The 18,881-nt window shown below is 38.7% G+C and overlaps 1 protein-coding gene across 1 annotated transcript in view; it reads right to left on the minus strand.

The window, feature by feature from the left end:
- The window catches only part of ZNF638 (zinc finger protein 638), a 136,198-nt gene that overhangs the window by 68,913 nt on the left and 48,404 nt on the right, over positions 1 to 18,881 (minus strand). Inside the window, exon 2 of the mRNA XM_040458308.1 lies at positions 899 to 2,411. Within this exon, the coding sequence (XP_040314242.1) occupies positions 899 to 2,411 (1,513 nt within the window). The remainder of the gene's footprint in view (positions 1 to 898; positions 2,412 to 18,881) is intronic.

Raw genomic sequence — 18,881 nt, forward strand, 5'->3', positions numbered from 1 at the left:
TAACACACAAAACGTATTAACCAACTATTTGTTTGTCAGTAAGGCTTCTAGTCAACAGTAGGTTGTAGTTTAGGGAGTCAAAAGTTATACTTGGACTTTCAACTGCACAGGAGTTGGCATCTCCAAACCCCAAGTTGTTCAAGAGTCAATTGTACTATCAAACAGTACATTCTACATTACTCTTCAGCACCTCTATAAAATACTTCCTTCTAACTATACTTCCCATGAAGGTACCTAAGGCCTTTTTAAAGATTTTTTTCTCTCTAAATGTCTACCATTTTACACTATTCTCTAGCCCACAGCTGGTCCCCAAATAAATACTCTTTTTTTCCCCAAACAATTCATCTTGACTCAATTTTGCTCTGGATTAAGTCATTTTAGAAAGCTCCTCATGAAACATTAGAAATCCTTGTCTAGCTAGAGTCAGAAAATATTTAAATCAGCATTAACTGTCTTTTAGCCCAAGACAGGTAGACACATGCAAGGCTACAATATACTATCTCTTAAAAGTATGCAGTACAAGTTTTTTATTCCATTTTTAAAATATTTTTATAGTAACAGATTCTATTTAGACAAAGTTCACTCATGTGGAATTGTTTTATAAGTATACAATTTATGTTACATAAATTTTATGTTGAATGGATTTTCTAGGAGCACTAATCAAAAGTTCAAAGTAAATGACAAACTATGTGGTATGCCCAGACACAGGAATACAGAAGGTCTAAAACTCAATTCAGTACTTAGGCCAGGGCTACTTAGATTACAACTAAGCGGTGATGTTGCAATCAATTATTTCTGCCATTTCCTCAATGCCTAGTTAACACCAGCATAAATACGAAAATTCAGAGGAAATTTGGGCGCTGAGTATCATTATACAGTGATCTTTAAAAACACTCACCTTCAAATGACTACATTCTACGTTACACAGAGAACACAAATGTGGAAATATTCTTGGAGACGCTGCATAATAATCATTCATCATAGAGGGAGTTGGAAGTCTCTTCATCTTCTGGGCATCAGCATGTGAAAACTTTGGTAACCATGATGCTTTCACAATCCCAAAGGGAGACTGAATGGGAATGTCAGCCTCTGACTGGTAATTCTTTTTACTTCCTCCTGATCCATGTACATTAGATGAATTAATCACAGGTTCATGTGGGATCCGCTCTTGTTGGCTTACAGCTGAAATTAATTCTGACGAAAAAGGTTGCTGGCTCATTGATGGAGGAATAAGAGACTGATTCATTGTCTGGTTAACTGTTTGGCTAATGGATTGACTGACGGATTTTACAGGTTCAAGGACTGACTGTCCTGAAATGTGTAAGCCTGACATCTTAGTTCCACTCTCAACTGGGAAAAAGGACTGATTATTAGAGGACTCACTGGGGAAGTCCATCTGTCGAAACACATCTTCAACAGGAAACATAGAATTACATATCACATTTGGAGTGGGAACAGATGCAGAAATGCTCTGCTGTGACCGAAATTCATTCTTGACCTCATCTGTTGGAATTTCAGGATCATAAATACGTACTTCAAGTGGATCTTCTGTGTAGCCATATTTGCTTGCATGCCCATAATCAATCACATTACTCGAAACTGCCTCATTACCAAGCGTTTCTTTACTTCTGCTCTGAGAAGGTAAATTAGGTAATCGGCGCCCCATTTTACGCATCCTTATATCCCTCAAGATTAATGGCATATTTTCAGGAGTTAGCTGTTCATCAGGATAGCGACTGAGTTCTTCTAAGTCTTCATTAGACAATCCAAAACTTGCTAAGATACTTGAGGCACTCTCTTTTGTATAGCGGCTCTGTACTTGAGGACTCTGTTCTGTAACCTGTGTTATAGAACTCTGTTTCACTCCCACTGATGCAGATATATGAGGCTCATCATCCCACCGGCTACCATGAGGCTTCCCCTTCTTTTGTTGTGCTTCATGAAAATCCAATTTTTCTTTGGTCAATCTTGGATCAGTTCGATGCTGAGTTACCTGAACATTCATTCTCTGTGGTCCCATGTTCTGATAAGATTCATGGCCAGCAAATCTGTGTGGAATTCCACGAGCTCTCCCTGCTGGGTAAAATCTTGGAAGACCCATGGATCCAGGCCTCATAAATGGTCCTGGAGGCCTCATCCCAGAAGGGTTAGGTGCTCGTGGCCTCTGAAGTGGAAAGTTTCCTCGAGGATTAAACCTGGGTCTCGACATGGCTATTTTCAAGAAAGCCTGATTTAATAAAGTATAAGGTGGTGTTGAACTATGTGAGGCAACGGCATTCAGCTGCTGAAGCGCCAATTGAGTCTTAATCTGAGCAAAGTGCAAAGGAGATGGGCCCAACAGAAGTGGGTTTGCAATGCCCAGGTTCAAGGAATTCACAAGTGGTGCGAAATTTTCCAAGAATAACACAAAGCTGAAAGTTAAAACACAAATATTAGATCATTTTAACTCAAACTACTTCATGAAGTGGGTTCTACAGCCAGTGTAAAACATTTTGAAACAAAGCCATGAAACCATTCTCCATTTCATATACTTTTAGAGTGTTTATGAGAATTGTTAACTTTCCCAAAAAGATTCTCTTCTTTTCTTTCCCGAATCCAGAACACAAACCCCAAAACTCAAGCCAGAGTTCATGTACAAAGTGTTGCACTGGGTGCTGTCCTAGGTGCTGAGCAGTAATTACAACTCCTTTTAAATAATCTTGAAAAATATTGGGGATTTATTTCACACTTTGTTACTGGAAAAAAAAAATAAAGGCATTAAAATACTGGAAATACACATACACTTTACATGTATGTTATGTAGAAACCAGGAAAACAGAAACTGTAAGCCTAAAATTTTACAAGACCCATTTCTCTAAGACACAGTCTTCCCTGGAATAACATCTTACAAATTTCATATAGCAATTAGACTATGCTTAAGTTCTGTCGTTAAATAGGTGTTTCTTTTAAGATGAAAACTTGTCACCAATAACTCGACTAGAGTCTGACAAGAGTGCAGTAGTGTGGAATTGATTATAACATACAACATAACAGGTAGCACGACCACGTTATATTTCTCTCAGATTCCCTCCACAACATGAGGCATAGAGGCAAATATATACAGATAATAGCAATGGCTAACTTTATACTGTTCGTGTGCCAGTAACTGTTCGAAGTGCTTCACATGGATTGATTCATTTAATTCTCACAACAGCCCCTTGAAATATGTAGTTTCACAGACAATGATACTAAAGCACAGAGAAGTTAAGTAACTTGCACAGGTAATAAGCAACCAGCCTCAGATTTGCACTCAAGGTGCATATTAGCCCCATAATGCATGCTCCTAACCAATAAGAGATGTGAGCAAGAATATCTTGCAGTTCCCAGGCACTCTATTAAACTGATTGCTGTCCAGCCATCAGAGCACAGCACAACTCATTCCAAGCTGATTCTCATAGAAACACTTTAGCTATCATTCAGGACCAAGGTCAGCAGCCACCGAGCTTGACTTTCCTCTGCCAGTTTAAAAAAAAACAAAACAGATTGTCTGTTTTCCATTAGGTCCCTACTTTTATACCTGATAGAAATGCAAAGTGGGAAACATGAGGTCTCCAGGCATCTACACCTACAATGAAAATCCACACTATAGATCCTATTTGAAGATCACCACTTTCTAGGGACACCTGGGTGGCTCACTTGGTTATTAAGCCTCTGAGAGCTCAGGTCATGATCTTGCAGTATGTGAGTTCGAGTCCTGCGTTGGGCTCTGTGCTGACAGCTCAGAGCCTGGAGCCTGCTTTGGATTCCGTGTATCCCTCTCTCTCTCAAAAATAAATTTAAAAAAACTTTTAAAATTAATAAAATAAAAGATGTTATGAAGATCATCACTTTCTGGTTCAAGCTACAACTTCATCGATAATTCCACTATACCCTTTTATTTATACATAATGTTAGTGAAATGTTAATTAAGCTAAGAAATGGGCTTTATCCGGTTAACACACTCCCTTCCAACCATCTCTTCCAATCAAAACAAACAAAACAACTCTGCCCGAGACCTGACTTACTTGATTTTACTCATCCTTCAAGGTCAGCCTCCATTAAACCTTTCTTGATCACCAAGGCCCAGAGTGAGTATTCCAACAAACTCTTGTTTGTTGCTTGTACCATTTGGGACTCCTCCATTTTACTATGCTTTTGCATTTGTCTGTGTTGTCTTTTTCAACTATCAACCATTAATTAAAAGTATATATTTATTGAGGCACCTGAGTGGCTCTGTCAGTTAAGCATCTGACTTCACTCAGGTCATGATCTCGCAGTTTGTGAGTTGGAGCCCTGCATCGGCACTCTGCTGTCAGTACAGAGCCAGCTTCAAGCCTGTCTTCCTCTCTCTGCCCTTCCTCTGCCTTGCAAATGCTCACGCACGTTCTCTCTCTCTCAAATAAACATTAAAAACCTTTTTAAAGCATGTTTATTTTCCAACCATATAACCCTACTCCTACTTAAAATACCATCAACTATTTGTTAAGCTGTTTGAATGATCACATCCAAAGTCCTCATTATTAACAGACACAGATTATTAATTTTCAAATTAGGATGAAACAACACTACAACAAAAATTACACAGGCTTCTAATTCAACAGATACAAGCAGCAGACAGAAGTTTACTAAAACAATGATACCCAATTCTCTGTGAATAATGTTCATTTATAACAAACTCCAGGTCTTTTTAAACAAATCATATTAAACTGTGTCTACTTTCTACAAAATAGAAATATTTCCAAGAACAATGTTCTCTTACATAAGCAGTTTGTCATCTAGTTACTCAAACTCTTTCAGCACCATTTTCCTTATTAACCAGTTAAGACTCCTCTCACAACTTTAGGAACACAAATTATCCCAAATATTGTTTCTCCCCCATAAGAAAACCAAAAAGGAACACATTTCAATCAGTCATCTAATTATCTTATGATTTAGAGGTATCTATTAAAAACTTACCTATTTCCTAAGTGCCTAGCACTGCCTTACACTGATACATGTATACATTTACAGAATGCAAGACAGCAGACCTTCACAAACTGTATTCTGCAGAAATTACTATCCCGTAAGATTGTAGGACTTCGCAAACAAGTTCCAAACAAAGTCCCTGGTCAAGAAAGTCCGAAATGCATGCACTAGTTACTCTTCCTAGAGGGACATGATGCCTACTATATATTGAATTAAAAGGCTCTGAGATGCCCTGTTGTTTATCAAAAACCTTTTTTCATTTTGTGCTTCCTCAACTTGAGTTTTCTTCATGCATATACCCAGAGGTGATATTTGAAATATTTAGTAATTGCTAACAAGCAATGAGTAACAAGTACAGTAAATTGTGACTTATAGTATGCAGCCAGGTTCCTGTGCCCCTCCCCTTCCTCCACCCTCCTTAAGCTTTTAGTTGCTGTAGCACAAAGCGGGGGGGGGGGGGGGGTGTTGAGAGGGGCACAGTCCTCAGGGAGGAACTAAAAGAGTGGGGGAAATGGAGGTCCACCCTTGGGATAGCAGCTACTTACTGGTAGAATTATTTCCGTGTTTAAACAACTGGCATATCTGCATCAGTGTAGTAGTCATGAATATCAGTCCGGAAACATTCAATATTCACAAAACAATGTGCAATATACACGAAGATAAAAATAAAAAGGCCTTTTCCTAATTTAAATTTAAATTCTCAGTAAGCAGAGGTTTGGCTTGTTTCCATTTAGGAGCCTTAAAACACACACACACACACACACACACACACACTAGACCTCCTATACACAGTTAATCCCAATGTGAAATCTAATATAAGATATAGTAATAAATTAACAGCCCTGGTTCTCCCAAAGAGACTGTTCTCCCTTCTCTCTTGATAAGACAAATGAGGGTCTTGTTTAGTCATAGTTATTTATTTTGCATTCTGATTCCTGGAGTTGCTGATGGCTTGAGGTAAGAAAGTTTCTCTCCTGTATGCATATCCCAGAAAATCCGTCATTATAAGCAAATGTCACTCTTTCAATAGGTCTCTTCAACTAACCTCCTTCCTAAGAACAAATTTAATCCTTCTGAACTGGAAGCCAATACTTCTTTTATCCCAAGACTCCTTCTGAATTTCAGACCTGGTCTAAATCTAGTGTGTTTTCATCTTAGTTTGCATTTAGTAACATTTTCAGACAGTAATCCACTAATGTAAAATCATCCAACACCTTAGGCTACCATTAACCAACTGAGCCACCCAGGTGCCCCACATATCTTCAATACTTAAAAAAAATTTTAAGCAACCTTTTATTTTCTCTGTAAATGAAATTTAGGGAGTATATTTGTATTTCATTTGCTTAATTTTTTATAAATATAAGTGCATTTTTAATCATTTAGGAAAGTTATTGTTTAATCTTCTCTTAAAACTATCATTCACATTCACTGCAAATAAATGTTATGACCAAAAAGGCTCTTGTATTTATAGTTTAAGCTTTCTACTTATAAGGTATTATAAACTTCCTTTTGGCAATTATAGAATTCTCAAGCCTCATTTCTTCAACTCTAATTTAAGGACAGGCAAGCTCTACCAATCAGCATCCTTTTCTTTGCTGCTTAACTTTCTCCCCTTCATTTTGTTTAAACTTCAGCCCTACCAATGATGCCTCAAGGTACAACTACTTAAGGCAAATGCTAACAACAAAATGAAGCACAGGAATTTACCATCTTCAACAGATTCAGGAGGATAAAATTCCAAAATCAACTATCAGACCATTTGAGATATAAAAAAAAAAGCTAGGTACTCCTAAAAAACTTAGAGAAACTGTCTTCTTAGCAATAAATACATCAGAGTAACTCCAAATCCAACTGTTACTCATCCACTTGACCAATACTTTGACAATGCTGGTCTAGGTAAGGCAGTAGCAAGGCTATTAAGCCAGAAACGATCCCTTTCTTCATAAAGCTAACACTCAGTTTTTAAGATGGAGTTAACGTTTCCTAAGAATTAGAGAAACCAAAATGATAAAATATAGTTAGGGGCGCCTAGGTGGCTCAGGTCATGATTTCCTGGATTTAAGCCCCGCGTCAGGCTCTGTGCTGACCAGCTCAGAGCCTGGAGCATGCTTTGGATTCTCTGTCTCCCTCTCTCTCTCTGCCCTTCCCCCACGTGCTCTAAGATAAACATTAAAACATTTTTTTAAAAAACATTAAAAAATACAGTTAAAAATCTGGAAGTTTCCCTTTTCACACCTCTGCAGTTAAAAGGGTTTGCAGAGACTGGAAACTGGTTGAATAAACTATGGTATATTCATATTCTGCAGCTGTAAAAAGGAATGATATTAAACATCCTTGGTAGGGCATACCCTACAGATATGAACTAGTAGATACAAAACCCTTCAAGATTTTTTTTTTAAAAATATTTTTGAGAGAGACAGAGACAGAGACAGAGACAGAGAGAGAGAGAGAGAGAGAGAGAGAGAGAGAGAGACGGGGGTGGGGGGAGAGGCAGAGAGAGGGAGACAGAATCTGAGGTAGGTTCCAGACTCCCAGCTGCAGGGCTCAAACTCACAAACCGCGAGATCATGACCTGAGCTGAAGTCTGACACTTAACCCACTGAGCCACCCACATACCCGTTTTCATTTTTTAAATTGGTATATGGACAAAACATAAAATGTTAAAAGTAAAACACTTGTATAATAGTATTACATATATAAATATGTAGTATGACCATCTCATCTGTCTGAAGTCAAACTGGTCTGTAATCCAAAAACAGGAAATGTAAGAGAATCCTTGTTCTCCAAATCTGCTATTAGAAGTAAAGAAACTCAAGTGGTTTCACCAACAATGGGATTCACTGATTTGACAGTACTTTGTAAGTTTTGGGACTACCATAGAATTTATACAAAGTAACAAGTGATACCCCAAAACTCAGAACAAATGCCTGACATAGTAAATATAATCTCTATTAACCATAACTATTAGAGAATATGCCATTTTCTGGATAACTGAACTCTAGCCATAAACAGGTTTGTTCACCTACTGTAATTTATGGATAGTCAATTTATGAAATCATTAAACTAACTTAGAAGAACTTGCGTTAAGATCTGAGTTCTTGGGGTGCCCAGGTGGCTCAGGTGGTTAAGTGACTTTGGCTCAAGTCATGATCTTGCAATTTGTGAGTTTAAGCCCCGCGTTGGACTCTGTGCTGACAGCTCAGAGCCTGGAGCCTGCTTCTGATTCTGTGTCTCCCTCTCCTCCTTGTGCTCTGTCTCTCTCAAAAATGAATAAACATTAAAAAAAATTTTTTTAAAAGATCTGAGTTCTTAATTATTAACACTCCTTTGAAAAAATTGCAATTAAATATAAATTCTTTAAAGTAAGTTTTATTCCTGATTATATAAGTAACATGCTTTTTATAGAAAACAAAAAGTAGCAAATTAAATCCTTACCAATAAGACCGTCATGTAGAATGAATTCGTATTTTGATATAATTTCTTTCAAGTTTGTGTATGTAAATACAAGCATGGATAAGAAGGGGAGGAAAGTACACCAAACTTTACTGTATGAAACTAGAACTATACTATTTTCAATTAACTTTTATTTTCCTATATTTAATATTTTTTCAAAACCAGGATATTTATTGGTCACAAAACATTCTGAACTCCCGAAAAAATTCTATTGTGACAAGTAGCAGATAACTCTTTTCTATGCCCTTTTAAGAACTGAAACCTGCCACTCTGACACAACAAATATTCAACTAAATGTCAAACATAAAAATTCTTTTAGAGGGGCGCCTGAGTGGCTCGGTCCGTTGAGCGTTCGACTTCGGCTCAGGTCATGATCTCACGGTCCGTGAGTTCGAGCCCCGCGTCGGGCTCTGTGCTGACAGATCAGAGCCTGGAGCCTGTTTCCGATTCTGTGTCTCCCTCTCTCTCTGCCCCTCCCCTGTTCATGCTCTGTCTCTCTCTGTCTCAAAAATAAATAAACGTTAAAAAAAAAAAATTCTTTTAGAAACATTTGAGTCTAAATGTCCATCAACTGATGAATGGATAAAGAAATTGTGGTTTATATACACAATGGAATACTACGTGGCAATGAGAAAGAATGAAATATGGCCTGTTGTAGCAACATGGATGGAACTGGAGAGTGTTATGCTAAGTGAAATACGTCATACAGAGAAACACAGATACCATGTTTTCACTCTTATGTGGATCCTGAGAAACTTAACAGAAGACCATGAGGGAGGGGAAGGAAAAAAAAAAAGGTTAGAGAGGGAGGGAGCCAAAACATAAGAGACTCTTAAAAACTGAAAACAAACTGAGGGTTGATGGGGGGTGGGGGGGAGGGTGGGTGATGCACACTGAGGAGGGCACCTGTTGGGATGAGCACTGGATGTTGTATGGAAACCAATTTGACAATAAATTTCATATTAAAAAAAAAAAGAAAAGAAACATTTAATAGGAACTGAGTTCTCGAGGCAGGCATGAAGAAATGGCTTGATGGATTAAAAAGATATTGCCACTAGATCCCATAAGGTCTGAGATGTCCACTACCAAGGACAATCAAGAACTACCTATTATTCTAATGTAATCTTTCATAAGAAAGGGAATCCTTTATTTTCTTTATGGATACCGGTAAAGAAATCAGAAATCCAGAAATCTAAAAGCATCATCAAAAATTAGTCAGGGGCACCTGGATGGCTGGTTAAGAGTCTGACTTTTGATTTTGGCCCAGGTCATGATATCGAGGTTCATGAAATTGAGCTCCACATCTGGCTCTGGGCTGATAGTGCAGAGCCTGCTTGGGATTCTCTCTCTCCCCTTCTCTCTGTGCCTCTTAAAATAAATAAATGTTTAAAAAAAAATTAGTCAGCCACATCATAATGATTACACTAGATTCATAATGAAAAATGCACATCAAACCCCAAACTTGAACTTTATACTACTTCAGTTTACAAAACACTTTTAATATTCATTATCTCACTGGAGCCTCACAAAAACCCTGTGAGCAAGGGGATACCAGTTTTTACAGATTAAGTAAAGCCTCAGAACTAAGTTGCAAGATCATAACTAGAACCTATAATTCCTCTCAGTATCTTTCCATGTAAAATGTAAATTTTATAGCTTTGCTTTTTCTAACTATACGAAAGTAGTAAGTGTTCATTATCACCCCCCAATAAAGAAAAATCACTCTCATTACCTTCAGAAAAAAGTTTTCTACAATCTCTTTTTGTTCGTTTTAGTATTCTATAATCTTTACATAAAGTTTATATAAACTACCATTATTTTCCTAGATATATATACCCACACACCTCATTTGGTATTATTTTGTTAGTGATGGTCTCACAACATATAAATTCACTTTCACACCTGAGAATACAGGTATTACACTGGTCAGTTAACACAACAGGAGTATGTGTCATTCTATGCTTTCCTCAGTTTAAATGTCAATCAGCTAATCTCTTCTGGCATACATACGGATCCACTCAGCCTCTTTTCTACCATTTTCTGTCCCTTCCTGTCTCACAAAAGATATGCAAGTCATAACTCCAAAGGTGCCACAAGTGTGAATAGAGAGTATCCCTCGAAATTAAAAGGCCACAATGAGGTACCTCAAGGAAACTGTCAAAGAAACAGAATGAGTAGACAATTAGAAACATTATTTGGTATCATGGAGGGCATCACAAACTTCACTGCCACTTGAAAGGAGTGATAAACCTCATGATTCCATATTTGAAAAAAAATGGAAGCTCAACTTGCTAACGTACAATGCTAGGAACAGATCACCACAAGAACCAAGTATTAATCACCTCATATAGCAATGATTCAATAGTTACTATTTCCAGGAAAACGACTTTTTGCTAAACAGGATGAATATAATTAGATATACTTTTTGAAGCACTGCATACATAAATGGGTGAAGACAACACTGCATTCACAGTAAATGATGCCTCCCTGACATGTGCATTGGTGGGCCTGCTTACCTTGCTAGCTAGCATCAACAAATGTAATTCATTAGCCCAAGAGAAACCTCCTGACCCAAGCTGGAATCAAGAAATCTTTCCTGGAATTGTTTTTAGAACTAGAATGAGGGGCACCTGGGTGGCTCAGTCCATTGAGAGTCTGACTCTTGATTTCAGCTCAGATCATGATCCTAGGGTGGTGGGATGGAACCCTGCATCAGGCTCTGTGCGGAGTGTGGAGCCTGCTTAAGATTCTCTCTCCCTCTGCCCCTCTCCCCCACTCTCGCTATAAATAAATAAATAAATAAATAAATAAATAAATAAATAAGTAAGTAAGTAAGTAAGTAAGTAAGTGTAAAATAAAATAAAATAAAATAAATAAAATAAAATAAAACAAAACAAAACTAGAAATGAGGAAAGTAGTGGATGTTGATAAATTTCAAATGCTACTACGGGTGCGCCTGGGTGGCTCAGTCGGTTAAGCGTCCGACTTCGGCTCAGGTCACGATCTCGCGGTCTGTGAGTTCGAGCCCGCGTCGGGCTCTGTGCTGACCGCTCAGAGCCAGGAGCCTGTTTCAGATTCTGTGTCTCCCTCTCTCTCTGACCCTCCTCCATTCATGCTCTGTCTCTCTCTGTCTCAAAAATAAATAAACGTTAAAAAAAAATTAAAAACAAAAAACAAATGCTACTACGGGCACCTGGGTGACTCATTGGGCTAAGCATCCAGCTCTTGATTTCAGCTCAGGTCATGATCTCACAGTTGTGAGACTGAGTGCAGTGCCTGCCTGTGATTTTCTCTCTCTCCCTCCCTCTCTCTTCCCCTCCCCTGCACGCGCTCTTTCTCTCTCCCTCTCTCAAAATAAATGAATAAACATTTTTTTTAACTCAAATGCACATATTACGGCCTTAGTGAGAAAGCACAAGCACTGAAACAAAATAAAGCCCATATAACAGAGGCCAGCAGGACCAAGAGGTAAATACAATATTGAAGACATTCACTACCCAGATGCAATTGTTCTGAGGCATAACCTGCCCTCCCTGCCACTACGCTGTTCGTTTTCATGAAGTATACTAGCCAAAGGGTACATCTCTGTCTAATAGGGTTTCCAAAATCTTCAATTAAGCATACCTAAACTATTTGGTCAAATGCCTAAGCATGTTAACAGTCAACATTTAAAAAAAAAATTAAAACAAGGATGGAAGAAGGGAAAAAATCTAAAACTGAAAGCGAACTAATACATTTTTCAAATGAATACCGTAAGCCACTGTGGAATAAAAATTAAACCAAGTAATTTATGAACCCACTATTAAATATATATATCGTCGGTTTGAGAGTAGCTAAGAGAAAGGGAAGAACTACAAACAAATTCTTACTCTTTTTAGTAGTTTGTTTTGGGATTTTTCTTTGGTAGTGACATCAGTGAAGTAATTCTTCAATTACTTTAGATATATCATAGGATGAAACAAAAAAGTAAATGTTTTGATAGTGCTGAGAACCAGGGCTTTCACTGTGCAAGACAAGATACATAAATATGAAATGAGGAAAAACAAGAAAAAAACTGGACAATAAATTATAAACCACTGAAAAAAACAAGAATCCATAACTCCATACCAATCAATGCAAATGTAGAGTGACTGCTGACTTGAAAATTCATTTTATAACTATATTGGTAAAGATTGGTTCAGACAAGAATCACCTACGCATGTTAAATCCAGAGGGAAATTCTGCTAAGTAGGACATTTACATATTCTTAAAATGCGTCTTCACAAATTAATTAGTTCAAGGCGGGGAGGAGTCAAACATTTTGACTGAATATATGATCAAACAATATTATCATCCATGGCACACAGATGGACATCATGTACCTCCAGATTTGATACCATGGGGACACAGCATCACTTAGGCGATTTTTCTGGCCAGGGACACATAATCTCAATCTAATCAAGAGGAAACATCAGACAAATCCAAAATGAGAAATGTTCTATTAAAAAGAAAAAAAAGGGGCGCCTGGGTGGCTCAGTTGGTTGAGTGTCCAACTTCAGCTCAGGTCATGATCTCGCGGTGAGTTCAAGCCCAGCGTCAGGCTCTGTGCTGACAGCTCAGAGCCTGGAGCCTGCTTTGGATTCTGTGTCTCCCTCTCTCTCTGCCCCTCCCCCGCTCATGCTCGGTCTCTCTGTCATAAACATTAAAAAAAAATTTTTTTTTAAAGTAAAAAGAACAGAAAAAGAAACCAAGCAAGCTATATTTTTCAGAAACGTCAACTTCACAGAATACAAAGAAAGGCTATGGAAATGTTCCAGAGTGAAAAAGACTAAAGGACATGACAATTAAATGCAATCATCTGATTCTAGACTGGTCCTGTATTGGAGAGGGGGAAAAAAACTGCTATCAAGAACACTATTGGGCCAACTGACAAAATCAGAAGATGGTAGACTAAAGAATTTTATCAATGTTAAATTGAGGTTGATTACTATGACTAATAGTTCAAAAGAAACAGTAGAGGAAATAGCAATAGCAAAAGAAAACAACCTGTTCTTAGGAAACAAACTAAGGTAAAGGAGTACAATATATGCAACTTACTCTCAAACAGTTCAGGAAAAAAAATCACCATGTATGTATGTGTACAATAGAAGGGAAAGAGCGTTGGTGGTATAGTGGTAAGCATAGCTGCCTTCCAACAGAAGGGAAAGAAGGGACAGGGAAGTAAGGAGAGACAGGAATTTCTGTCAGAGATTTAATTCATTCAATAAGTTAATGACCCAACCTTTTAAGTCTAACACCAGACTATCTAAGGACTATCTCCTTAATCATATACCAAGAAAAAAAACCATAAGCAAGTAAGGCAACAGGCAGAAAACAAGCAAAACATGTAACACGATAAAAGAGCATCAGCCCTAAACACATTTTTGTTTTTCTTTTTCTGCATCATGCTCACTCCCTATTGACTATTAGTCAGCCTATTATGCAATTCATAATAATCTCATCTTTGGGGACATTTCAACTAATCTGAAGATATCCACCCTGCTAGGAGGGGTTCCAGTGAATTACTTCATACAAAATTGGTTAACTCCCATAAGTAAAATTTAACACTAATGTAACATAGTGTTTTTTAAAAACTTAAACTCAATGTATTAATTCTGGTCCTGTTGAGTGCTAAAAATGTGACCCTCAGCAATCTGGTTAACTCAAGCCTCAGTTTCATCATGTGAAAAATAGGAATAAAAACAATACCACTTCAGAATGGTGATGTGACAATTAATTTATACCTCCTGGTGAAATTACACCTTCTGACTCCCAGGAGGTACTCAAAAAATGTTAAGATAGCAAACGAAATGCTTTACTTAAGAAATCGGTAGATTGCTTGGGGCGCCTGGGTGGCTCAGTCGGTTGAGGATCTGACTTTGGCTCAGGTCATGATCTCATGGTCTGTGAGTTCAAGCCCCACGTCCAGCTCTGCTCTGACAGCTCAGAGCTAGGTGCCTGCTTCAGATTCTATGTCTCCCCCTCTCTCTGCTCTTCCCCCACTCACGCTCTGTCTCTCTCCCTCTTTCAAAAATAAACATTAAAAAAATTAAAACAAAAAAAAGAAATAGGTAAATCCCTGTTTCTTTTATTAAGACTTGGGTAACTTATGAAAATTTCAATATAGTAGTTGAAATAGAAACTATACACTGTGTATATAGTGTACGTATATGTATATATACACCACGAGTATGGTGTATGAAATAATTGGGGAAATCTGAATACTACCTGACATTAAGAAATTGTTACTTTAGGAGCAATAAATATGCTTTTCTCTAAGCATTTTAAAGAAAAACTTTGAACTATAAACTGATGATTGACATGGAATTTGCTTAAAAATAATAGGGTGGAGGGGTGCCTGGGTGGTTCAGTAGGTTAAGTGCCCGATTTCGGCTCAGGTCACGATCTCATGGTTCCTGAGTTTGAGCCCCACATCAAGCTCTGTGGTGGTGGCTCGGAGCCTGGAGCCTGTTTCAGTTTCTGTGTCTCCCTCTCTCTCTGCCCCTCCCCGACTCATGCTCGGTCGGTCTCTCTCTCTCTCTCTCAAAAATAAATAAACATTAAAAATTTTTTTTAATTAAAAAAAAAAAACAGTAATAGGGTGGAAGGTAGAGACATGATTGAGCATTAGCTTGCAATTATTGAAGATGGGTACACGGGTGAATCATTACATAATACTCTCTCTTATACATGTTTGAAATTTTCCACAATAAAAAGTTTTCTAAACAAAGGGAAGAAATTCAAAGGAAAATGAAGTTGGCAACATTCACTCAACAACAAGACAATAAGGATATTAGCTGAAAGTTTAATAAAATGAAGACTGTGGAAATCAGGTAGGAAAAAAATGTAAAAACTTAAAAGACTTGAACAATAATTATTTTGATATTTAAGGAGTTCAAGAGTTGAAAATAACCCAAAATGTATGTGCCCAAGGTAATCATGAATATCAAAACATGTGTACCTTAAAACTCTCCTGTACTCCCTGAACTTTCTTCTCATTACAAAACTCTTGTTCTTGACCCTCACTGATCATTATTATAGCTATGTTTTATTTCTACACCTCACCTTCTTCCTTTCCATTACTGTCGTATCTTTCATATACCTATTGTCCATTTTCATTCTCAGCCACAAATTTCAGACTACAGTAAACAAAGTTGAAGTAATAAAAAAGTAAAGTTGAATACAAACAGGGGCTTATTGGCTTTGACCACAAACAATTACTTTCAACGTACAGGAGGTCGAAACCACCACATGTCAACATTCAGTAGCTGCTCTTTCCTTGCAAAACAGTCCAAACAGCCCAAACTATGTCACTGGGTACTCATACTGGAAGCACTAATTCTTAGTATCTAAAGCATGTTATGAAGAATTTGGACAGATTTATTCAAACTTTGACTGGTACACATTAAGTCAAGTCATGTTAGAAAGAACACAATTTGGACTCCAAAGGCTCAGGATCTTACCCAGGCTCTAGCAAGTACCAGCTGAGTTCATTCACTCAACACATGAGTACTGAATACATACCAGTCACTGGGACAGATACAAAGATAAACAATCAACAATATAAGTGGTTACAAGAGAGGCATATATAAAATTTATAGATACACCAAATATTTTAATGAAAGATTAGCTGATTTTTCAGCTCCAAAATTCTATCATTTAATCTGAATTCTTTTAAGCCTCTTTTTAACTAAAAGGGAATATCCCCAGGAAACAATCTTCAAACAAAAGATGCTTCCTTAAGACTGAAAAACTTGTGGGGCGCCTGGGTGGCGCAGTCGGTTAAGCGTCCGACTTCAGCCAGGTCACGATCTCGCGGTCCGTGAGTTCGAGCCCCGCGTCGGGCTCTGGGCTGATGGCTCAGAGCCTGGAGCCTGTTTCCGATTCTGTGTCTCCCTCTCTCTCTGCCCCTCTCCCGTTCATGCTCTGTCTCTCTCTGTCCCAAAAATAAATAAAAAACGTTGAAAAAAAAATTAAAAGAAAAAGAAAGAAAACTTTAAAAAAAAAAAAAAAAAAGACTGAAAAACTTGTAATAAAAGTAACAACTAACGATCTCACTCAATTCTCACAACAATCCCAAGCAGGAAGTAGTATTATCACCATTTTACAGATAAGAAAACAAAAGTTAAGTAAGACTAAAATAACTTATCCAAAATCTTACACATACAGTAAGAAAAAAACAGGGATTTGAATCCAGATCTGATTCCAAAGCCTATTCTCTTTTCACTAAATTATGTCTCTCATTTTCTTTCACTACATAAAAAGAAAATTTCCAGAGATCACCTCTGAAAAGCTCCCAAGAGAAAATCTTTAGGACAGCCCTGAAATACAAACTGATCACCGACTATAATAAGCTTTTTTTTTTAAACAAGAGTATCCGCTATACACACTCTCCAAGACACAAAAAGAAGAGATTACAAGACTAAAATATAACCAATATTCAAGGTAACATATATGTAACACTAATAAAAACATTCTGAAACTAGTTAATAGGAACCAATGAGATTTTGTGATTTTCTTCCAAATGTTTTACCTTTTTCTGAACTAGATTCCAATAACCAAGCAGGGAACGGCCCAGCATATTTTTACAGTATTAACATGTTGGAGTCCATATCACTTAAAAGTGCATATTACAGAGTATGGGGATACAAAATAAAATGTATATGAAATGTTGTCATATTGAAAGAAAATGCAACATTAAAAAAGTCTAGAATGCCTAATAAAATTAAAGCTATGCTGGAATAATGTAAAGTGTGCATTTATTTTTCTGTATAAGTTTCATTAACCTTTTTTTTATAAATTAATTTTTCCAATTTTTCAATTCTAACTGCAAATTTGAGTCAGCAAATATCCCTGACATATAAGTCAACCCTTTACAACAGATGAAGGATAAAAACGAATAAATTTTTTCGTGCACAATTCTAAAGCCGGTTAGAAAAAGAATTTGAATCAACTTAAGTTGCCAGATCCTGGTAACAAGTTTTGCTTCAGAAATCCTTCAGATTAAAATAGGGTTTTACCCTCCCGGCCCCCAACTTCACCCTAGAGTAAATGTTTAAGATTAAGAAAAATTAGCTTGAGGCAGCCGTCACTGTCTAGTTCAATTAAAGATTTTGTACTAACAAAAGTCTCCCTGGTTCGCAATTATCTAAAACAACAAAAGATCTGTTCAAAACGTCCTCAAGGATCCAACTGTGTGGTATACATTCTCCCCCCACCTTTAACAGAAGGGGACTGAGTTTAGGAATCACACACAAGTAAACCACTAAAGATCCGTATTAGCGATTCCTTTGAGAAATTTGTAAATAAGTATCAGAATCATTTATGGTTCCCCGTATCCCGCACAGAGGTGACATTTTCTTTGCCTTCATACCCGCGAAAGGCGGAAACAGCAACCAGCAAAAGCCGCTGGATCTAACATTCTCCCTTCATCCCAACTCCCCCTTCCCCAGCCCCAAACACAAACATGTTCTCTCCACGCTCCTTGCATAACGTCGCTCGCCACAGGGCTCAGCTCAAGCTCCACCGCCTCTCTTCAAGGCCCGACGGGAAAGGTTACTCCCTCGTCCGTGCTCCCGCACCACCGCTTCCTCTGGCTGTCAGGCCCGGCGCGGCCTCGGCAGGCCCTGCGCAGATGGGGAAGGGGCCGCCACGGCGCTGCCAAAGGGCTGTTCTTGTTCCTCGGCCCAATGCAACGGAGTCGGGCGGCTCTTCCAGAAGCAATGTCCTAGCACGGGTGCCCGACCCGGCCCTCCGGGGCAGCAAGGTGAACGGACGCGGTAGCGGGGCAGCCAAGCTTTCCTTCTCATCCCGGGGGTCCCCCAACCTCCTCCCGCCCCCGCCGCCGGCCCGCCGCCATTTTGTGCGCAGCCGCTGCGACACAGATACAATAGTCGGCCCGGATCTCACAGGAAAAGCTCAGGACCCCCACGCTATGGGTTCCCGCCTTCCAGCCCCCTATTCCCCACAAGGCAGCGGTCCTACCTATGCCTACCCGACTAACAGCCGGATCCCATTTGCGCCCCACACAGTTTAGCACTCGGCCTCCAGTCTCGACGCTGAAGAAGCTACCGCCTCCAGAGAGCTGCACGCATGCGCGTCTATCGAGCCTTTGCGAGCCCTCATCTGCTCCCGGCGCCTGCGTACCGCCGGCACCGCGCTCGCCGGGAGGCAAAAGAAAGGAGCCAGCGGAGCTTGGTTCCGGAAGGGGGCGCTCTCGCGTGTGGCGTTCCAAGAGTCCACCGTGTTCTCAAGCACCCAGTGTATCGTTGCCTCTAACCGCTCTGTGCTTGTCCCATCCAAATCTTGCGCAACCTTTAAGATCTGTGTTGTCTCGCCTCCGTGAAGTCTTCCCTGGCCATTTTTGGCTTCAGTAATATTCATTTCGCACTGGATATCATAGTGCTTTGTATGGTTAAGATTTTCCT

This window comes from Herpailurus yagouaroundi, unplaced genomic scaffold (assembly GCF_014898765.1).
Source record: "Herpailurus yagouaroundi ecotype Mexico unplaced genomic scaffold, PumYag 221, whole genome shotgun sequence".
In the NCBI taxonomy this organism is placed as follows: Eukaryota; Metazoa; Chordata; class Mammalia; order Carnivora; family Felidae; genus Herpailurus; species Herpailurus yagouaroundi.